This window comes from Myodes glareolus, chromosome 3 (assembly GCF_982192425.1).
Source record: "Myodes glareolus chromosome 3, mMyoGla1.1, whole genome shotgun sequence".
NCBI classification, from domain to species: domain Eukaryota; kingdom Metazoa; phylum Chordata; class Mammalia; order Rodentia; family Cricetidae; genus Myodes; species Myodes glareolus.
In genome coordinates this window covers 57,589,082-57,610,696 of record NC_142028.1, presented here as the reverse complement: position 1 = coordinate 57,610,696, position 21,615 = coordinate 57,589,082, and the positions used below count along the sequence as shown (strand labels likewise).

At 43.6% G+C, this 21,615-nt stretch overlaps 1 protein-coding gene across 28 annotated transcripts in view; it reads right to left on the bottom strand.

The window, feature by feature from the left end:
• Magi1 (membrane associated guanylate kinase, WW and PDZ domain containing 1) overlaps positions 1–21,615 on the bottom strand; it is a 610,906-nt gene that overhangs the window by 21,178 nt on the left and 568,113 nt on the right. For 16 of the 28 annotated variants that reach the window (XM_087904480.1, XM_085686762.2, XM_085686764.2 and 13 more), the window contains 5 exons: positions 19,806–19,837; positions 10,361–10,577; positions 6,627–6,710; positions 3,717–3,808; positions 2,091–2,283 (listed from right to left, as the gene is read on the bottom strand). In XM_087904480.1, the coding sequence (XP_087760606.1) occupies positions 2,091–2,283; positions 3,717–3,808; positions 6,627–6,710; positions 10,361–10,577; positions 19,806–19,837 (618 nt within the window). The remainder of the gene's footprint in view (positions 1–2,090; positions 2,284–3,716; positions 3,809–6,626; positions 6,711–10,360; positions 10,578–19,805; positions 19,838–21,615) is intronic. The other 12 variants (XM_085686765.2, XM_085686766.2, XM_085686749.2 and 9 more) reach the window with 3 other exon arrangements.

Here is a 21,615-nt window from a genome sequence, read left to right as displayed (position 1 = left end):
CTAGACCATTTAAAAATCCCCGGAAAATGAGCACAGCCACCACTTCCACCTTCCCCACCTGTAAGGAAACCAAGATGCTAACGAGGGCATCTTGTCTCAGAGAACTTAACGCAGGCATGGAAAAGCAGCCTTGCTGTGGAAACATTAATAATCTCCAGGAAGGTTGACTGTACATTGACCCCTCCCCCCACCAAGAGGCCTCCTAGAAAGCATGGAATAGACAGTACAATGATCCTACCCACAATGCCATTCTATCTCCAGCAACATCCAGTTAGGAGCTTTCTCCTATGTAGGAGGAAACCGTGAGCAGACTGTTGTTTGGGCTGTACCAGTGGAGGGCGCCACCCTAGCTTCTAGGCTCATTCACTCATAGACATTCCCTCCTAGTGACACTTCTGTTTAGCGTTTACTTTCTTATTGGGTAGGAGACTGCTGGGGGTTGTACCTTTAAGGCTCGCATACATGGACGCATGAGAACCTTGTGGTAGGTACACAGAGTTGCTCTCTCCAGCTCCCAGCTGTAAATATCTATTCCAATCACAGAGCTTTCTCCCAACCTTAGACATCCTCCCAGTCTTACTGCCTTGTCAGCCAACAGGGCAAAGCATTCTTAAATAGTCCACACCTTAGGTGAAACCGGGCATACCAAAATCATTGGGTACTATGTTGCTTTGTGGCTATGATTATATTTATTCCACAAAGCTTTTACTTTTGTAGATGTTTTTAATTATGGGAAACACAAATTTAATGATTGAGTAGTTTTTACATGTAACTGGGGGCACAGACGTATTCACAGTTATGTAAATGTCACCACCATTGTCTCTACAACTTCGCCAACTTCCCCAAGTCAGAGTTTTACCATGGGGTAACAACTCTTTATTTGCCCCTCTTACCAGCACTTCCCAGCACCCATTCTGCTTGCTGTCTGCCTACGTAATTCCCCTTAATATAACGTCTGCATAGGACTAACTTGCTGAATATTCCAAACACTTTAGTCTTTCAAATAAAGCTGAAACAACGAAGTGAAATTCCATCGCCTTACTGCTTTAATTTAAGACAGGGAAATCAAATAGTTTTCAACTCATCTCAAAACCCACACCGAACCAGCTGACTGCCACTGGCTGCACGGAATACTATGCTAAGAATTTGGGGGGATCAGGAATGGGTTCTAAAGACATAATCTGTTGTGGGGTAGGATTGTTTTCAATGGCTACCATCAGATTCTCAACACTGGAATTTAATAACTTCATTCTGTACTTAATGATATATCACTTAAAATAAGCTAATTTTTTAAAGTGCCAATTAATTTTATCTGGTAGCTATTTGCCACACTAATATTAAGGCTACAGAGAATTCATAGGCTTCCACATCATACTTCTTCAGTAATTCAGCTGACATAACATTAATCTTCTGGATTCTGCTGCACAGGCTTTGAATGAAGGCTGCATGCAAAGGTAAACAATGAAGACATACACTTTCAGGAAAGAACAGACATGTAACGGCTTTCTTAAAGGGGCAGAGTCAGATATGGAAATACACTCTGAGCCCACAGGCATGGCAGAAGGGGGTGCTAAAACCTGAAAGCATTTGGAAGAGCATTCTTCTTATGCGGAGCCTGAAAAGGTATTCTGAGAACTTCAAAGGAACCAGAGATGACTTGGAACTGGCCAGCTCTTCAGTTTTCTCAGTGAAGCCACAGCAAGGCACGGTGTCGGGAAGAGCTCATTCTACAGTCTAAACCTGACTTCTGTTCTCTCAATCTGGAGCTGACCTTTTCCCACGCTCCTGATGGGCTCTTGGGGTGAGGATTATCATCCAATGAAGAGGAAGGCTAAGCTCTGGTTGGTGAGGGGCAAGAGGCAGGGGACGCACATTCAACCAGCATTTTTTCTGGAAGTCTTTTTGGAGCATATGCAAATAGCATATTAAAGTACTTTTGAATGACAGCACTTTTGCAGAGCTGGAGAGAAGCAAACCATCTGGAAATTCTGAGCTTGATCACATTTGCAAACATTTGCTAAAATAGAAGCTTGAGGAGGCAGTCATGAGAGCGGCGGAGCATGGGCTGAAGGAATGAATGAAGAACTTACCAGCAAACACCACTTTCCGCCTCACTGTGAGGTTGACATGGCCTTGCTTGGCAGCTTGTTGCATAAGCTGGACCACGAGCTGGTGTGATTTTCCAATTACTGGTGTCCCATCCACACAGATTAATTCATCTCCAGACCTCAGGCGGCCGTCTGTGTCAGCAGCACCCAGTGGTACGATGTGACCGATATAAATCTGTCGGGTAATTAGATGATGGATGAAACATTGTCCTGTTGGTTTTACTATCAAGACTGATGGCCCATACATCTCTAGAAATAATTCAATTCATTCATTCATATATGCACGCATGCCACAAACAATTATTGGGTACCCCATGTATAATGCATTGTGCCAGGTACTGTAGCAGTCTTTAGGAAACAGAAAGAATACCTTTCTTATATGCCTCTTTGACATGGATATTACCTGTGGTCTGTCAATCATTCAATTTTTTTTCTTCTTCTACTCTGGAGAAATGGGTACTTTCCCGTCTACACGAGAATCCTACTTTCATTAGACCCTGCTAAGTATATCAATCCTTATTTTCTTTAAGGGTCTAGTACTATCTGTTTAGCAATAGCACATCTCACTAAACATAGAGTGAGGGGAGAATAATTCCCATTTCCAGTGTCTTTTAGCACTAGAAGGCTGTCTTGCTGCTTTGCCATTCACCAATCTGAGTTTAAATACTGGTGTGTGCTGTCTTCTCAGCAGACAATGATATCGTTTTCTTTATATGGCATGTAGTATTTACAAGGGTGTGAACAAAAACTGGCTAAAAAGAAGGAGTTGGGCCTTGTCCGTCCTGGCAGTTACACCAGCTCTGTGGCCTTGGGCCAGTTCGTTAACCTTTCTGGAGCTTTTATTTTCTGGTTTGAAAAGTAGAGATACAGTCTGGATAAAAAAAGAGAGTATATGTTAAAAAGTTTTAGTATCACACACAGTAACTGCTCACTGAATAATAGGTGTTATTCCAAAGGCATCAACACTTCGCTTCTATTTTCCTTCCAAAAGATCCCGTGATATCAAATTCAACTGACTCAAGAAACAGAGGCTCAGGAAGGAGATTCCGTGTTTCTTGATCACTCTTTAAGGTTCTTTTTCTATTATTTAAAGATAGGGTGCTGTTTTCTTGAACCCCTACTGCTACTTAAGGAAGCTCCCTCTGTGCTCTAGATACTTATATACAGACCCCTATACTTTCTACTCAAACACACACACACACACACACACACACACACACACACACACACACACCCCTCTACCTGCTGCAGACACCACAGAATTGACCACAGAGGTGAGGACACTGGTTAGATGATGCCCATTCTGACTTCTGTTTTCCTTCTTCTTAATTGGGGGTGGGGACAGCTGTTGCAGCCCTCTCCACAGCAGCTGTTGCAACCCCCACCACGCACAAAGGGTTTAGAAAACATTCCTTCCCTTCTTCTTTAAGACAAATAACAAAGAAACAAATGCAGCTCCACAAAAGACAGTAGGACCATCCATATTACTCAAGATAAAAGAGCCAGGGCCACAGCTAGCAGAACTCTATCTTGGTGATCTGTCAATTGCCACTTTACTTTGAAGTCTTAGCAAATACCACTAGGGAGAGAAGCAGATAAAAGACTCACGGGTTCCCCTGGCTCATTTCCACCCAGAATCCTAAATCCAAATCCGGTCTCTTTTCTCCAGAGGAAGATGTCCTGTTCCTGGTAATCTGGAACTGCAGAGAAGGACAAGAGGAGAAAGATCATTTCACTAATAAAGGGGATCGTGTGTCTAAAGTGGGCACAATTACAGGACCACGATGGATGCACACATATGCACAGACAAAAGCTTCATGGCACAGGCAACTAAAGAAAAGGTCATGGGTAGGTGACACAGCAGACAATGGGCACACAGTAAGCAGTAGAAAAGGCGAGGGCTGCAGCTCTCCATGGACTACGACTGCCTGGTAATTCCCAATTTAGCTCACATCATTACGGACAGCTAAGCTAGGAGTCAGCCAGGGCCTCTCCCCTCAGCATCGCTGCAAGAGGAATCATATTGAGTCACTGTGTGCTGCACTACAAGGCCAGTGTCCAGAACAGAATCACGTGACCTGAAAGTCTCCCTGGAGGAGAGGTTGGCTCTATGGGAAGTTCCTTCAAATGACTTGTTCTTTTATTGCGAGGACAAGTATTATGGCTTTGGTTAAAAAGAATTTCTAATTTATTTTTAATCATTTTCTTCTTCCCTAACATAATCAAGATCAGTGACACCAGTAATGTGATGTGAGATTAGTTTTGTGAGGAAAAGAAACTCCTCTCAAGGGCTGTGGGATGCATGGCTCAGTGGAAACTGCTTATCCTTGTCCAGGCTTTGGGTTTGATCCCTGGCACCATCCCCAAACAAAGCAACCCTAGGACTTGTAAGTAGAGAGTTTAATCTGATTTTAGTATTATCATCACAGACTTGCCAGCCTCCTAGGGCCAAGAGAGGACAGAAACTTCTGAACAATTAACTGTATCTCATTGCTAAACTACAGCTTTCCCTTAATTTGCCTATGGTATCTGAACATGTAAGTATTCACTGATTATCCAATAACTTCTTATTTTATGTCTAACACTCAGCAATGGTCTAGTGCTTTAAAATGAAGCTCTTAGTAAATTCCAGAAGGAAATGCTTGTTGTGCATTAAGTCATTCTATATAACCGCACGGCTACCTCACTGAGATAATAAAAGGGTTGCTGTCCCTTTCTTCTTATTGAGTATTTTAATGCACACACAAGACGGTTTACAGTCTATAAAGTGATACAACTTTTACTTAAAGAGAACGCATATAATTCAGTTGCACTGAATCCTAAAGGAGGCATTAAATTACTGTTCCACTTTCTTTCTTGTTTCGTTAATTGTATTTTGGGCTGAAGGAGTATCTAGGCCTGAAAATTGAATTCCCATCTTCTCCAGTTTTAGGCGATAGAATAGGAAAGACAAAAATGATTGTTTAGATTTCATGTTGGGGATTATTGTTCCTTTTGAGTGATTTGCCTATAGCCTGAGATAAATAGTAAGTGAAGAATCCAAAGGAAACATAACGAATAAGTAAGTAAGTACAAGGCTAAGAATATATTTTTCCCAAGTTACTTTAAGGCTGGGGTTCTACCTGGATGTTTTTATACAACCCTTTGTATTAAAAATGCTGATGCTAACTTGTAAAATGCCAAGGAAGATGAACTCAGCTATATCATGGGACTCCTACAGAAACATTTGGAAATTAATGTTTCCTTGAACACATTCATATATAAATTCCTGTTCATTCATTCCTCTTTGAGTAGTTTGGCAAATGATACATGCTGCTAAGTGTCTCACTAAAATAACAAATTAAACCAGAGGATGCTCTTTCGGTTACACAGGGAAGGAAACTAGCACCCCAAAAGACTACTGGCGATTTTCAGCAGGTACACATGGGTGTCAACAGAGTCAATCTGATGTCTGCTGAGCACAAGAGCTTTCTAATAGCAATTAAAGGGCCTTTGCAAAGGCCTTCTGCCCAGATCCATTTTCTCTGCACCACATTAACACAGTATCATTTGTCCATTCTACAGGCACAAGAAAGTGTATCACATTCTGCCTTACGCTGCAGTGAGATGTGAGCTATCATGGCAGACTGAGGAGACCCAACAGATTTAGGTCAATCACCCAAGTCAAGTCACAGGAAAAAAGCTGTTCTTCCTTTCAAGAATTAACTGGAAAATGATAAGTTTATTTAAAGAGTCTTCTGTTGAAAAGAAAGGTGCCCTGTGACAATTGGGATAAAAATACACTAACAATGAGCCAGGAAACACAGACATAAACACCAACACAGACACGTGACAAAGAAAGTCTTCTGGTACTTTACTTTTAGCATAATAACAATTTTACCCTTTCACCAACTAAATGCAACTTTGGCTACTGAATTGGTATTGACATATACTATAGTAGTCATAATTCTATCTCCTGTGACATTACTTCTTCATAGAAGAAGTACTGAGATTTTGAAATTAGTTCCCCTAAATGTTTCACTCTCTACTTCCAGAAGAATTACATATTAGAGAGCAGCAAGGTGGGGCCATTTTTTTGACATTACTGTCAGAAGTCTTATTATTACTGTCACTTTAGTGAGGCCAGTCTTGTAGAAGTTATAACTTTAATCCAACTGTTTGCATCCTGAATCCTCACCTTGGGGACAATCGCTGCAGTTAATCTGCTTCTGGGATCGGCAGTGGCCACTTAACAAAGTAGCAGAATGACTTTCCTTGGTACTCAGTGAGAGTGGGGTCACCAGGCCCTGGCGTCTGCACAGCCACAGACAATACAATGTATCTACAGACTCCGAAAGCACACACATCACTTCCTAATCTCATTTTGCGTTTGGTTTATGCTCAGCGAAAACAAGCCGGAGACACTCCTTCATGCACTTTTATCTCCCCTGACTTTTGTGGCCGTCTCCCCAGACAGATGGGAACATCAAACAGGATAAATGGTAATGGAGAAAACGAAAGTTTGCGGCAGATCCTTACTCTGACATTCTCCAAAATTCGTGGAATTGATTTCTCTGTCTCTTTCACCCTTGCTCAGTCCTGATGCAGGCGAAGGTGACATAGCTGGAATATCAATTTCACAATGGTGTAAAGCTTAATACATGCTCCTTCTTGGCTCGTTTTAATTTAGTCGTGAGTGATAAGGGGTGTGCGACTCAGCTTCACAGTAAAGGTCATGGCGGCTATGGATTCTAAAGGACTGGAGTTCGGTTCTGTTTTTCACTTTCTTTTTCCATAGTGCTTTACCTGTCAGAAAGCTAACTGAACACTGTTTCCCGTGACTTCCATTACCACCGTAGGCTCCTGATGTTTAATTAGACTCTAACCACATTCGTGAATGACCCTATTTCAGTCATGCCATGAACCATAGAAGGCTGGCTAAATCCTCATTGCCTTTTGAGAAAATCTAAATGTGTGTGTTAGCACCACACAACAGCACTTGTTCAGGGGAGTATCGGTGTCTGAGAGAAGCCATTCTTAGACTGAAGCATGCCCTGGTGAATTCTAGGCAGTTCAAACCAGAACAGTCTTATGCTTGCAATGCAATCACAGAATCTGTTGAATCTGAAGGAACACACAGATAGAAATTGTTATAATCATCCCCAAATCCCGGTGTCAGACTTGTAAACATGCCTCCCTAAAGGACAGGTTTATAGTGCTGGTTAAGATGACAGCTTTGACTGCTTTCTTTGCGAGCTGTAAAGCTGTAAACAGGTAAAAACTTCCTCTATAAGCTTTGGAGATTCCTTTGTAGTACAGGCTGCTGTGCACTAGGTGACCATGTGAACATCTGCTAAGACCAATCATGTCATTGTTAAAGACATGGATCCAACTGGCATTTTAGCTAGAGAAAATACAAAACAGGCAAGGCGGCTTATTTAAAGGATTTCTAGTCTTTAATTAACATTGAGATCCTTCAAAGGGATTCATTAACACTTCTGTAATTCAGATTAAATCATTTTAACCCTGCTGCTTTGGCAGAGAGCCAAGCAGAGAGGATGGTATTTTGTGAGACACCTAGAACATGTAAGGGAAAGTGACCAGCTGTGTGTCCATCTTTACATTGCCCGTGATAATGAAGTTCAATAAAAAGGAAAAGGTATTTTCAACATGAAGGGAATAATATACATAATTAATGTACTATGACTTACTTCAATTTCAGTATTTGCTTATTTCATTACCAAGGGATGGGGAGGGAATTCTATCCATCAAGACTCCTCCTCTTTTTTTTTAAAAAGAATGTTCTTAAAAGGACTTAGGGCAATGGGAGAAATGAATTTGGTTTAGGGCAATACAAACAGGGTAATACAAAATAACTTAGGGCAATGGGGGAAGTGAATTTGAGATGAAACAAAAATGGTGATTCAAAGACAAGATTGCTATAGGTTCACCAGTGGGTACCATGGGAAGAAGAGAACATGTGTTAGAGACAGAACTGCTGGGGGCGGGGGCGGGCCAGCATTATTCTTATTTAGAAAGAAGAAAAAAAATCCATGCAGATCTTAACAGCCATTCGGCTGCTATTATCACTCAATTACAGAACCTCCAATCACCAAAGAGGCACTGGTTCTCACTCGTGGGGCTGTATCCGATTGCTTAGGTGCTAAAGAAAGCGAAAGGACAAAGCGGAAGCCATCCCGAACATTTCTGCCTGACTGCACTTGAGCAGTGTCAGTGCTGCAAGTGGCCATGGTCACGCTGGACATTCCAATCTCTTTTCCTGTTGAAAATTTTCTTAAAAGTTGAGATAAAACATTCAAATCCCAAGGAATACTGTTGCTTTAGGGTGGATGAGCCTACCATTGAGCGCGTGCTTAAAGTGCCCTGTCAATCCAGGAGGTCCCGCCAGCACTTCAGGGAAGGATTTATTTGATCACAAAATGATTACTACATGGAAAACTCAATCCTAATGTGTGCTGTACCGAAGAAAGCGGGAGAACGGTCAATAAAACAATCACTCATCATCCCTTGAAGTTGGGTCATTGATTAAGAAGCCACATGGTGAGAGAGAAATGTGAAGGGAATATGGACCATTCTCAACTGGAAGGTATTCCTTCCGTGGTATTTTAAAGAGCAACTGCTACAAAGGACGGGGTTCCTGGTATGCATCCTACGTTTGTACCAGTTGGGTGTCCCTGATCTGAAGACCTCACATGCTATAAAACCCAAAGCTTTTTAAGTACTGATGTAACACCCTAAGAAGAAAACTCCATACCATAAAACTTATAGTTACAGAGAAAATCGCTGCAAATATGGTCTAAAATGACTTTCTGGCTTTGTATATATGAAACATAAACAGATTTGAAATTCAGACTCAGGTCCCATCCTCAGACTATCTCACTGCGGATAAACAAATACTTCAAAATCCAAAATTGGAAGCATTTCTCATCTTGAGCATTTTTTGATATAGGATGGTTAAGTTTGCAGTTAGCATTTGCTGCATTTGTCAGAGATTTCCTTCAGCCTGACTTTCCGAACATTTCAGCTTTCTTCCGGCATCAGGGGTGGGGTGGGGTACATTCAACTTCAGATTAGCTGGCTTTTGTCAGCATGGTGAACCTCAGCCTTCCTAGTGGACTGATGCTTTGCACTGATGGTGATGGTACTTCGGGGGACCTCTAACAGCTGATAATCAGCAAGAGAGCTTCACGTGGCCCTTGATTGTTGAGTTTACCTAAGGTCGGCTTTCTTTCTCAGGGCTGCTGGCCTTACTCCCTTCCTTTATCTGAGTCAAAGAACAAAGGATGTCTCCCCAGACAACCAGGTATGCCAGGGTGGTTGGTGAGAGGAGGAAAGGCCTTTAACCTCTCCTAGCATCTGAGCTATGATTTCCACAGAGGTGACATCAGGGCAGCTAGGAACAAAACCCGTTCAAGGTGGCAAAACAATGTTGTTTTTTCTCTCAGCTTCAGGTCGTCAATATAATGTCCTCTCTCCTAACACATTCTGCCTCATTCCAGGGCATACTAACCAGTCACCTCAGGAAGAAAATGTCAAGGACCACAAAGGCTCCGAAAGGGTCAATAGCATCTGCAAAGCCTGGGGCATTTTAGGGACTTGCATTAGTAAAATAATGAAGACTGCTGCTGGTGAATGTGCCCAGTAATCATCTCAGTAAAAAAGAGAGAAGGGCAATGAGGAGGAGAGTTTTAAGATCTGGGAAGTTTTGAAGTGTACCTTTCCACGTTGATCTTAACCAAAAAACGCACGTCACCACTGTATAATTAAGCTACACTCATTCTCTATGGGCTTTTATTTTTCACCTTTTTGAGGGAAATGTTTGCAAAGACCAAAGAGGGCAAAATAAAACATTACCAGTATTTTTAAGAACCGCAAGGCCACAAAGAAAGTACCTAAGCTCTTCTCATGACCCTGCAATCACAATTATGCTGGTGTGTGTTGGAGCCGCTTCACCAGACAGGAGTGCAGAACACACCATGTTCTCCACTCGGGACAGAATTAAAAGACGACGGCTCTTTCAAACCACTTCTCTGAACCGGAAAGAAAAACATCCACTTTGACCTAGGCTTCCTCAAGCTGGAGACATCACCTAGGCTACAAAGACAACCAGCAGAGTCTACCTGCTCTTAAGAGGCCATGGCTTCCCAGTCCTCTTCACCTTTATCCACTGGCTACCCGAGGTCTCCTTTATTAAGAGGAGGGTAGAGCACGGGAGAGGGCCTGGGAGGGCAGGAACCCAGGGAATTACTCACGTCGGTTTTCATACATGCTCCTGGACTGGGCCCAGATTTTAAAAGGATCTGGTTTTTTCTGCCCAGAGCTGTCGGTCTGATCCGGAACAGGGGCGTCTGCAGGTGGGTACTCGGGGAGCACCTGCGTGCCGTGACTCGGGGATGCCGTGTGCAGGCTCCTGTGGCTGGAGACACTGTGCTGGGAGCTGTTCTGGCTGTCTTTCCTCTCCAGTGGCTGCTGCAAGAAAGCAAGTGAGGGGGCCAGGAAAGGAAGATGATTGTGACTTTTCCACTGGGCACCTTTCCCCAGCCTGCCTTTGTTTAGTGCGTGTACGCCGGCACACGCGCGCGCGCACACACACACACACACACACACACACTTAAAATGACACTCTGGCTTCTCCAGCAAGTGCTGAATGCAGATAAATCCGCAAGTGATTGGCAGGAAGACAGAGGGGCGGACTAGATAGAGACATAACCATACCCATGCTGCTTTCTGGGCTGTAGTGGGAAACAAATCTGATTTCCCTTGTAAGCTCTCAGGAAGACACCCTGGGCTTATTTATTGTACGATGCATCTATCCTAACACCCTCAATTCTTGACAAAAATATGTGACTCAAAATACCGTAAGTGTTTTGGATGTAAGCCGGCAATACCCACAAGCAATACAATCAGGGCTAAAAATGCTACATGGGGCTCCATATGCTGTATCTCTTAATAATCAAACTCGCTCCGCTCTACAGGTTTCCACCATTCCTATTCCAGCAGGAACTGCATCTGAGCCTTGGGAAGTCACACCTGGCAGCGCAGTGATCTGGTACTCCGGTGCAGAGAGCAGGAGCTTATATAGTTTTCAGTTAATCAATTCTGAGAGCAGTGCTTTTTACCTCTTGGATTACTGGGACTACTGTGAGCTCAAAAAAAATAAATAAATAAAAAATGAAGAGCCAACTTGAAGTATGTATATGTGTTGCCCTGCACGGTTCAGCCCTCCCAGACGGGTGACTTGTCCAAAGTTTAAGTACTTTCAAAGGGGAGCTTCATTGAGTTCAAAGGTAGAGTCAAGTTCCTGATCACTGAAACCAGCTCAGCACAGACTTACATTTTATGAAATGTTCTCTGAATTGACAGAGAGCACAGGCAAAACCCTGGTAATGGTTTCACCTCTGCAAATGCAATGTTGGAGTTCTGCCTCATCTGCAAAAGACACCACGTTACTTAGTTACTGTGCCTAGTTATCAGGAGCTAGGGGACACGAGGGGGAGGGGGCCTCTCCATCCTCTGTTATGTACACTGCAGAGATGATGCTTCTTAAAGAAGCTTATAGTATCCTGACTGTGTGTATTCTGGTCCCCTGGAGCTCTGTTACCAGAAGCTATCATCAATCCTCCTTGCTCTCCACTCAGGTGCCCTCCATCTTTCATTCCCTGATAGAAATGACCATGGTCCTTTCTCCTTTTAGTCTTTATTTTGCAATGAGTAGATGAAGAAAGTCCAAAAAGAACAGATTTTCTTTGTTCCTTTTGCGTGTGTATATTCATATGTAAGGACATGTGTGTGCAGGAGTGCACGCATAAACACACACACACACACACACACATGCATGTGTGGAACACTGAGGGCAACGTTCCACTTTTTGTTTGAGACAGGGTCTCTCACTGGCCTTGAGTTCGCCAGGCAGGCTAGGCTAGTTAGCCAGCGAGCCTCTGAAAGCCTTGTCTCACCTTTCTGGAATTAACAAGCATGTACCGCTATGCCTGGCACTGTATATGGGTTCTGAGAATATAACTTAAGTTTTTATTATATTTGCGTGGCAAGCATTTTATTGAGGAACGTCTCTCAACTCCTAGATAAGAGTTGAGATCTTGACTTGACTGCTAGAGACCTGACTACAGGTTTTGGGAAAGACTCATAGTTGAGGAAAATGCGAGGCCCGTGTTCTAAGGCTATTATATCTTCGAGAGGATTAGCTCACTCACATGCAAAGGGATGGTACACACAAAGACGCACAGGGCAAACACAACTCCACTTCACCCTTTCTCTCTTCAGATAATAAAGCACTGAGCTCTGTGCTAGATGGACTAGCATTTCCAAGACTGGCAATAGGCTCTCTGCCACCTTTGAAGGCCCTTCCCTACACTGACGTCAACTCTCATGGCCTCATATCATGCCCCAACTCTTCCTCGGGTGCCATGCTGAGGATGCTGAGTTCTCTTTTAAACGTGCATATCTCAAATGTGTATCTCGTAAGCTCTCATCAGAAAACATGCACACCATCAGTCATTGTTGGCGTGAACGTGCAGCACGGTATTTAGAAAAAAATGATATCATGAGCAGGTTTCTTCCTTTAAGTTTTACACTTTTCAGCGCTGCTTAACTTTTTCTATTTTAATAACAACAGGTGACATCTTACAAACAAGGGAAATCAAAGGCTATTTCCACCCTGAAGTGAACTGTGGTAAACAGAATTAATATGGACTTCAACTTGTATGCTGTATAGGAGCTATTCTAAATGTTAACACCAAATCATTCAATACAGAAACTGAGTTTGCCTGGAAGGTGTACATACTTCCTTCAAATGGTCACTATATTTTTATTCCTTAAAAGAGTGGCAGAGGTCTGACTGTAGAACGAGCCCAGCATCACTGAGTTCATGTCACAGCTGAAGTAAGTCTCTAATTCTGGAAGCTTCAGTTTCCACCTGAGGTCCCTTAATGCCCCACCTCCAGTATACCTGGAAGAAGTCCACGTGTAGCTGTTTAGGAGGGTTCTTTGCAATGTGTGTCCCACTGACTTCTGGAGTCCCTCTCTCTGAAAACCAAACTTTAACTTGTCTCTGCTGTACCCATTAGTTTTTATGCCCAGTGAGTGGTTCTCACAGAGCTAAGGGTGTACGCATGTGTTCCCCAGCTGGTGGTAGTTTTGGGAAGCTGTGGAGCCTTTAGGACATGTGGCCCAGCTACCAGAAGAGGGTCTCCTGGGATGGCCCTTGAAGATGATAACGCCCTTCTGGTTCTAGTCTGACCTTTCTGCTTCTTGTCAGTCACCATAAGTCAATACGCATAAGTCAATCAGCCACTTCATGTTCCTGCTGACAGAGATTAAGCCAAATCTGCAGTCACGCCTCCTCACCCTGATTGGCTGAAATCCCCTGAGCTCATGACTCAAAACAAACTTTTTTCCCTTAAGCTGCTTACATCAAGAGTTTTCTCACGCCAATGAGAGGAGTTATGCACAAACCATCATACATGCTGCTCAAAAGGGTTTCTGAGGCCCCAGGATGTTTATCTTGGTCTAACAAATCCCTGTCACAGAGGACCCAGCCTCAGGTTTAACTAAAGAGTTGCTTGGCCATAAAGGGAGTATTCAGATGAAGTCCACTGAAAACACTTTATCTGCTAAGATTTAGCCCTGTTCTATGTTCATTTTTAAAACAACCAGCTCTCTCAAATTTCAATATAATGAGAATCCTAGGGTTTTTTTTGGAGCTGCGCTCTGTGTGTATATGTATAAATGCTTCAAAACATATTTTTCATTTTCTGTGACATCCTTTTATTAGAAGCCCAAAACTGGTCAAAGGAAAAGAAGCATTCACAGAGCTCTCAAATGAAAGTCATTTGGGGTGTTGCATGTGTGTGCACATGTGATCAGGTATATGTATACGTCTGGCACACAGGGGCATATGTATGTATGTGGAAGCCAGAGGGTAACCTCGGGTATTGTCCCTTAGGTGCCATGCTCAGTGTTTTGAGACAGAGTCTTTCTTTAATCTGGAGGTCCCTGATTACGCTAGGCTGGCTGACCATCAAACATAACATACTTGCCCATCTGGACCCCCCCTAGTATTGGATTATATGCAGCTGCTACTTACACTTTTTAAAATATAGATGAGAAGGAACGACTGAGTTCCTGATGCTTGTGCAGCAGGTCTACTACCTGGCCCTTCAGAGTCAGTTTGTAGGGCTTTTCTTGATCCCCTACTAGAAGGCTTTATGCATGAAAGAAAATTCGCTTCTCAACTGAGACAGCACAGAATGAAATCTGCATTAAATATGAATGTCATTCATCTGTTTTTCTTTATAGTTTTGTTCACTTTCATGTGTGTGTGTATTTTAAGAAAGTTTTACTATGCAGTCCAGGCTAAATTCAAATTCGTGATTCTCTTACCCTGCTCTGAAGTGCTAGGGTTATAGGGTGTGTGCTACCTTCAACTCATTTTCCTAAGTGAGACACTAGTTCAAAGACAAGCAGCTAGAAGCCGGTATCTTTAGCCCTGCTAAGGGAAGCCTGTGCATGAAGCACATGGATGGGGAGAAATACTTAGCACATAAAAGCAGGATACCAGACAAAGCGTGCCTACAGCAAATCACCTGCAATGTATTTATTCAACTTGATCAACAAACACAAATGGATAATTTATACTGTGCCAAACACTAAGAAACACAACAGATAAATATAAAGATGTTACCTAACTGCTTGGAATTTAGATGTGTAGATGGATATTGAATTAATCAAATATTCAGAATATATTTAAAATAACACACCACAATGTTCTCTGGCTTAAGGATGGGTGCGTAGAATAGTATTTTGGCAATGCACCCAACATGTGCTAATTTCTACCATCAAAATGAGCTTGGACAGGTTGCAGTCTTCAGAATGTCTGGCTCGTGTGACACCGTGAGGGGACGGGGAGCTGGACATGAACATGGAAGCCAGATCACGCAAGTGTCTTATGTGGCACTGTAAGGACAGGCTTCCTTCTTAGCTCTGGAGGAAGTACTTAAAATAAGAATGAACCAGGAGTTAATGCACTTCTAGGAAGTCTGCTCAGGCTCCTGGGTAGGGAGCAGATGTAGAGAAATAACTGGAAGCAGAGAGGGCAGTCTGAGGTTCCTTCTTGCTCTGCACCTGGGGTGGCTTCCCCTGGGGCATGGGTGTGATGAGAGTGAGGCACTGCTGACAGGTTCAGGGGAGATGCGAGGAAGAAGAAGATACTTTAGAAACACAGGACTCACCCATACCCAGACAGAAATCACTAATCTTAACTACTGTCACTAGGTTGATATTCTTTAACTAAGAATTTCATTTCTGATTCTCAAATCTCTGCCAACTTGGAAAAAGAACTGGGCTTAATTCTAAAATCTCCTTAAGAGTCCTTGGCCATGAACTTGTATCACAAAACCTTTTAGAATGAAATTGTACCTATCTCCCTAAAATGAATGATTCTCATCCTACTTACTGTCAGGTCAGGAAAATTGGGAAGGCGCAATGGTTTTTATAAATGGAAATGGGGAAAAATTTATCTCATCAGTATTTCACAGAATGATTTAGAAATGGACGTTCCTATAAAGTGAACTGAAAATATTTGCTTGGAAGAACAAATGAATACAGACAGCACTTAGGAGCTTAGATGATGAAAAGAATTCATGGGGCTTAAAAATGACAAATTGATCCATTTTAAAGCCAAATTATTTACAGTTGATGTATCTGCCAAGACCCAAGGCCACTGCAGAGATTTGCATGGACAACAGGAGCAGGTCCAAACGCTGCTGAGGTATGAGGCCAAGGTCACTAAAAGTGTGAAAATTGGACACCAGGTCTGAGTCAAGGCATAGGCTGCTCTTTACTTCTGCCTCTTTCCTGTATCGGTTTCCAAGTCAAATTTCTTCCCAAAGACAGATGAAGGGAATTCATGGAGAAAAGGAGAACACTGGGAGGATGGAAAAAATAAAATCTGAGTCACAAAAAAAAAAAAGTAAGCAATTTAGCAAAACAGAATGTCCAGGTGCCGAGGTGGGACAATTTGACTGATAATCGGAAGCCAATCTATCTATTCCTTTTCTCATCTCCCATTTTCACTGCTTTTCCTCACTGCCTGAAGAAACTTTGATGAGATCCAAGTGGTGGCTTTGGAGCAGGGAAGCCTAGGAGTGCAGTGTGAGAGGCAGTGCCTATCACAGAGAGTGATTCAGGCAGGAGCCCCTCAATGCATACGTCATCCAAGAGGACTCGTGGCTCCCAATCCATACATGATCTAAGAGGTCTTATGTCTCCTCAAGCATATATAAGAGATCTTGTATCCCCTCATAAGTCTATATATCTAATTCCAGAAATTTCCTTCAGTATCTCTTGCAGGCTAAAGAGATTGGAAGTGAAACTTTCTATCGCTGTTTTGAAGGTACTACCTTTTCACTCTTGTAAAACTTTGGGTGTTCACAGCCTTCCAGACTCCAAATAAGTTTACAAGTTCAGCCACAGTTCTTTATTCTACCCTGGGCCTGGGCTTTGTAAGACTATTCAGCTCAGGTCATTTGAAATGAGAGCTGGATGGTCCTCCTTTATCAGCTTTCAATGTGTACGCTCACCAGACTTTAATCCCCAGGAGAAGAGGGTCTAGACAGGCCTGTCTGCTGATGTGGTATCTATTTCTCTCCCCAGTTCCTGGGAGTCGGGTATTCTCTACTTTAGCCTCTGGATACCTGCACTATTTTAGCGCCTAGAAGACAGGCAGTAAGCATTTGTACTTCTTGGCGCCTCAGTGCAAGTTCCATACTTGGGAGTTCTCACTACTTCGCTGAATGAAAAGATGGATAGATGGCTGAGTGAGTGGAGGATACATGGGTGAATGGAAGATTGGTGAGCAGGGAAAGAAATGGACAGATTAACAAAGGGAGGCTGGAGAAGGTGGAATGTGACCCAGCACGAACACAGGTGGGTCTGGCTTACAATTTGTTTGGGTGTGCAATTTAGAGTTTAAAGCCCCCACACAAGATCCCTGTGTGCGACTTAAACTGACAATTAAAATTAAGTTTCTAATCAGAATGATTAACTTGGGTCACAACTTAAGTTTTCCAGAGACGCCTAAAATCCCACAGCAAATGCATCTTATTTTTTTACTGCCACGTGGTAGAAAAATCTGTGACAGTGTAGAAGTCCAGGTATTAAATTAATTAAACATCATTAAGACATCACTATTATACCACAAGAGTATACAAACCCCACAAACTTAGCATTTAAACTAAATCTAGTAAGTTAAATTTTTATTAAGAGTAAGCTATAGGGACAATCCAGGAGGTGGAACAACATTAAAATGCTAAAACCTTCTGCTCTAATAAAATCTCAAGTGCCTAATTATTAAAAACATTAAAAAAGAAAGAAAAGGTATGGCAACAGAGGGAGTCTGTCCATCATTGGAGGAAACCAAGTGTGTCAGAACCTCGGGGGTAGAGTGGGAAGCCAAGCAGCCAACAGTGAGGACCTGGTTTAGACACTATTCACTGAGCTCGGTGGAATCTACATGGATCACAACCCAGGTACAATCACTGCACTTTTGATTATGCAGCCTGCAGAACTGACACTATCTGTCACCACCTGAGTGGCTCGGCCAGCACCTGGCCATCCCTCATCCCCATGGATTCCCTCCAACCCCTCGGAAAGCATCCCCTAGTCACCTGTCCCATTGGCAGGACACCATCAAAGGGAAACAGCTTTCCATCCACCTGTCCAAGCCTCACTGATCACAGATGTTCGTAATGCTCCCCTGCCAACAGCAGTCCTTGGCGGAGGGTCCGCTAATCATGTGCAGGAGCTGCCAGTGTGCCAGCATGCCATGCAAGCTGCCATCTCTGTACTGGAGCAGAACCCAGGTGAGGACAAGCCCCAAGCTAGGAACCTGCTCTGGAGTCCAGCAGCACCCCCCCTCTTCGCCTGCGGTAATCAGAAGCCAGCAGACTGTGGGCAAAGCGGTTAAGAGAGCTTTTTTCCCTGGGAATGCAACTCAAGTAATTGGCTTGTTGCTCACTAATGACATGGCAGCCCCCAAAATAAACTGCCAGAGAATTCTCTTAACTGATTTAATGGACATGGGCTCTGTACATGCTTGATGCTAGGTGTCAGCTGGGTAATTCTGAAATACTTCAGGGAAGAAGATGATATACAAACATGACAGAACCTCTCCTGCACAGGTGCAAACAGCAGAGACCACCCTGCTCCCTGAAACCACGTTACTAGTGCAACGCAGCGGCTTCCTGTCAAGATTTCACAGCATGGGGGTGTGTAAAACAAGGCCAAGCATCAGCACAGCATGGCCATGGAAGGCTCGCACTAACCCAAGCTCAGGAGACACATCTTCCAGCTGCACTCGATTTGTCTGAAGGCTGAATGCGTCTCTGATGATGACCCAGGGATGGCGATGCACACATGCGCACATGCACACACTTTGGCATCTCTGTGCTTTCAATGTGAGCACCAAGCAGCACTTTTCTGCCTGGACATTAACACAAACTGACACGGGAAGCAGCCCTGAAGTCAACGTTCCAATCGCCACAGCGCTGTGCCATCAGAATCACATCAATTACTGCAGGTTTTTTTCTTCACAGAATGGGGGGAGTTGGACTTCAGAATGCATAAAGCTCCCCTCGCTCACTTCCTTAATAAACTTCTGCCTGGTGCTGCCATGCTTGGAGACGGGTGGAAAGAATTCAGCTGCAGCGCCTGAAGCTGCAAAGTTTTAAAGGTCCTCCTCCGGAAGGCACAAAGCCACACATTTCCCCGTTCAGAAATCTGCTAAGTTACAAGGAAGCCCCTTCTTTTTCCTAATATTAATGACTCAGGAAGCTTCTACCGCCTAGTTCAATTTCACAGGCACTCAAATCACAGATTTGGAGTTTTTAAGCAGCATTTTAATTTGTTGTTATCGCCCTAGGAGTGAAAAGCTCATACGACCAAACACAACACTGTAGCCTCTAGGCTATTAGCCAGCATGCCAAGTAGGTAATGCATCTTCAGGGAAACCAGATTAGAAAGGACAGTAAAACATTGATTTTTTTTTTTTAAAGAATCCTATACCTGCAGCATAATGCTGCGAAAGCTAGCAAAACAACAAAGGACATTTCCCCAGCAAGGAAATGTCTTAGTCTCAGTACTGGACAGTGAACATTGTTCCACCTGAGCATGGACATATACAAGCATAGCAATTCTCCGAATTCACAGGTTTTGTGAATAATTCCCCACTGAGTGTATATGGAAGCTCTGAGAGAGATGGTAGCCATGTGAACGGCTGCCGGCGAACACCAGTTGAGAAGCCAGCGAGCAAGCAGGTGGAGCCTTTTCTCTCTCTTCCTCCCCCAAAGGAAACAATAGCATTTGTATCAAGTTGAAACAGCTCAGAAACTCGCCCATTCAAAGGAGTTGTGAGCATTGGTGCAGGGAAGCCAAACTGCTTTGTTTTAATCCTCAAAGCTTTTGCATCCTGCTCACACATCTCTACATAGTTAAAAGACAAACCCCAATACCATTTATATCAAACATATCTCCAGAACTTAATTAAATGAGCCTGTGCTCCTGGCTCCTGCATGCACTCTAAAATACATATATTAAGGTGAATTCAGGCAGCGAACCTTCCTTCCGCTGGGGTCCCCTGCTCCCCCCGCCCCCCCAAGCACCAAGTAAATGACAAGTCCTTACCGACTTTGGACTCTTCTTGGGAACTGGTAGCCCTAGAAAAAAAAATGCAACAAGAAAGGGGGGGGGGAGACATCATTAGCATATAAATGTTACCTTTTCTTAAAGAACAATCCCCAGGTGTTTCATGGCCACCTAGTCATCTGCAGAGTTCTGTCAGAGTCCTCCCCAGCATCGGAGTTACCAGGCTGTTCATATCGAATCAAAGCTGAGGGAGGAGGAGAGCGAGAGGCAGGAGATCTATCTGCATTAGCTATGCTGACTTGTACTGCAGCAGCCTGGAGGCTGGGAAAAGAAATTCACAGACCTCAGCGGCCTGGGAAATTGAACACTTGGACAGAATCTCAAATGCTCTTCTGGATTAAGAGAGACTTAACTTACAATTAAGTTCAGGATATTCCCTTTCCTTACGATCCACTTGTCAACGGAAATGGACCAATCAGGACAGAGAAAAGGGTATATATTTAGTTTTAAAGGACAGCATGGTTAAATTTATATCCCCCCACCCTGTCTTTTTATTCCCCTATGTATTTCAGGCAGAGAAATGCCTTCTTTAGCTTGGATGAGCTCAGTCTCAACACAAAGACGGATGCTCTCTCGCCAGCAGAGAAGGGTAAAATAGGAGCCCAAGTTCAAGTTAGTCTAAGATACCCTCTGGATCATCAGCACACATCTTGGTATCTGTCAGTCATCTAAGCAGCCCCCTAACTTCGCTTCTGGAAAAGACTGGGGCTTGGAGTGGGCTCTGGAGAGGTAAGCATGCCATGTGGAAGGAACAAGGAAAATTTCACAAAGCCGAGAGAAAAAAGGCAGCGAGGGAGAAAGAGAACGGCAAAGGAGACAAAGGTGGTGGCTGAACCTGGTGGGCTGTCCCCAGACCCTGTCCTTAGTGGGAGGGAGGGCTAGAGCTGGAAGGAGCCAGTGATCTCATCACTTCTAGGAAAGTGAGCTGCAATCAGAGCAGGCTGATGGGGACCCTGTCACCAGACAAGAGTGGGGAAGGGAGGTGAGAAAGGAAAACAAGCACAAACTGGTGTTTGGAAAGTAATCACTTCCCCAGCTGCCACCTCTTTCTCTTTTCCTGTGTGAGCAGAGTGAGACCACAAGCCGTAGATCCCATCTGCACCAATGCCAAACATACATTTGGGGTGCGATGATTCTGCATGGACATTACAGCCCGGCTCTGAGAAGTGATTCTGATGCAGCCTGATGAACTTCAAGTCTTGGGAAGTCACTTGTCAGATCTGCCGCCGTGCTAAACCAGCGGAAATAACAGGAAGTGGGCAGAAAGGAGGACCCCACTCAGATGAGCAATGCTAATGTTGTTCACACTACCAGTGAGGCCTCAGAGAAGTCAGGGGGCACTTGCAAGGCTTGTCACATCACAAAAATGGGGTTTCCATGGTTTGACAGAGTAAGTCTCAGATCTCAAAATGTAACACTTCATTAAAAATAAATGCTCAATCCTAACACCCCTCTACCCACCTTGGGGAGCAGAAACATGCAGTACTAACAATATTTCTCAAGGTTTCTGGTGCCAAGGAAGATACCTCAGGGACACAGGTAAAGTAATTATGCAGCGCAGAAAGGGTGTGACTGTTTCAAGCTAGACAAAGGCGGTCACTTTGGAAGCTTTTGCAACTTAGTTTCTGCACTAATGAATGGAAGGAGCGAGGTTCACTTTTTAAGACTGTTAAAGTAATTAAATAGCACAAAATCTTTGAGAGCCTCTGTCCTGGATGTTCTTTTACCTTCCTTGGCTGACTTCATCTATGAAAAACTGTTAGGAGTAGCCAGTTTCAATTAGGGGAAA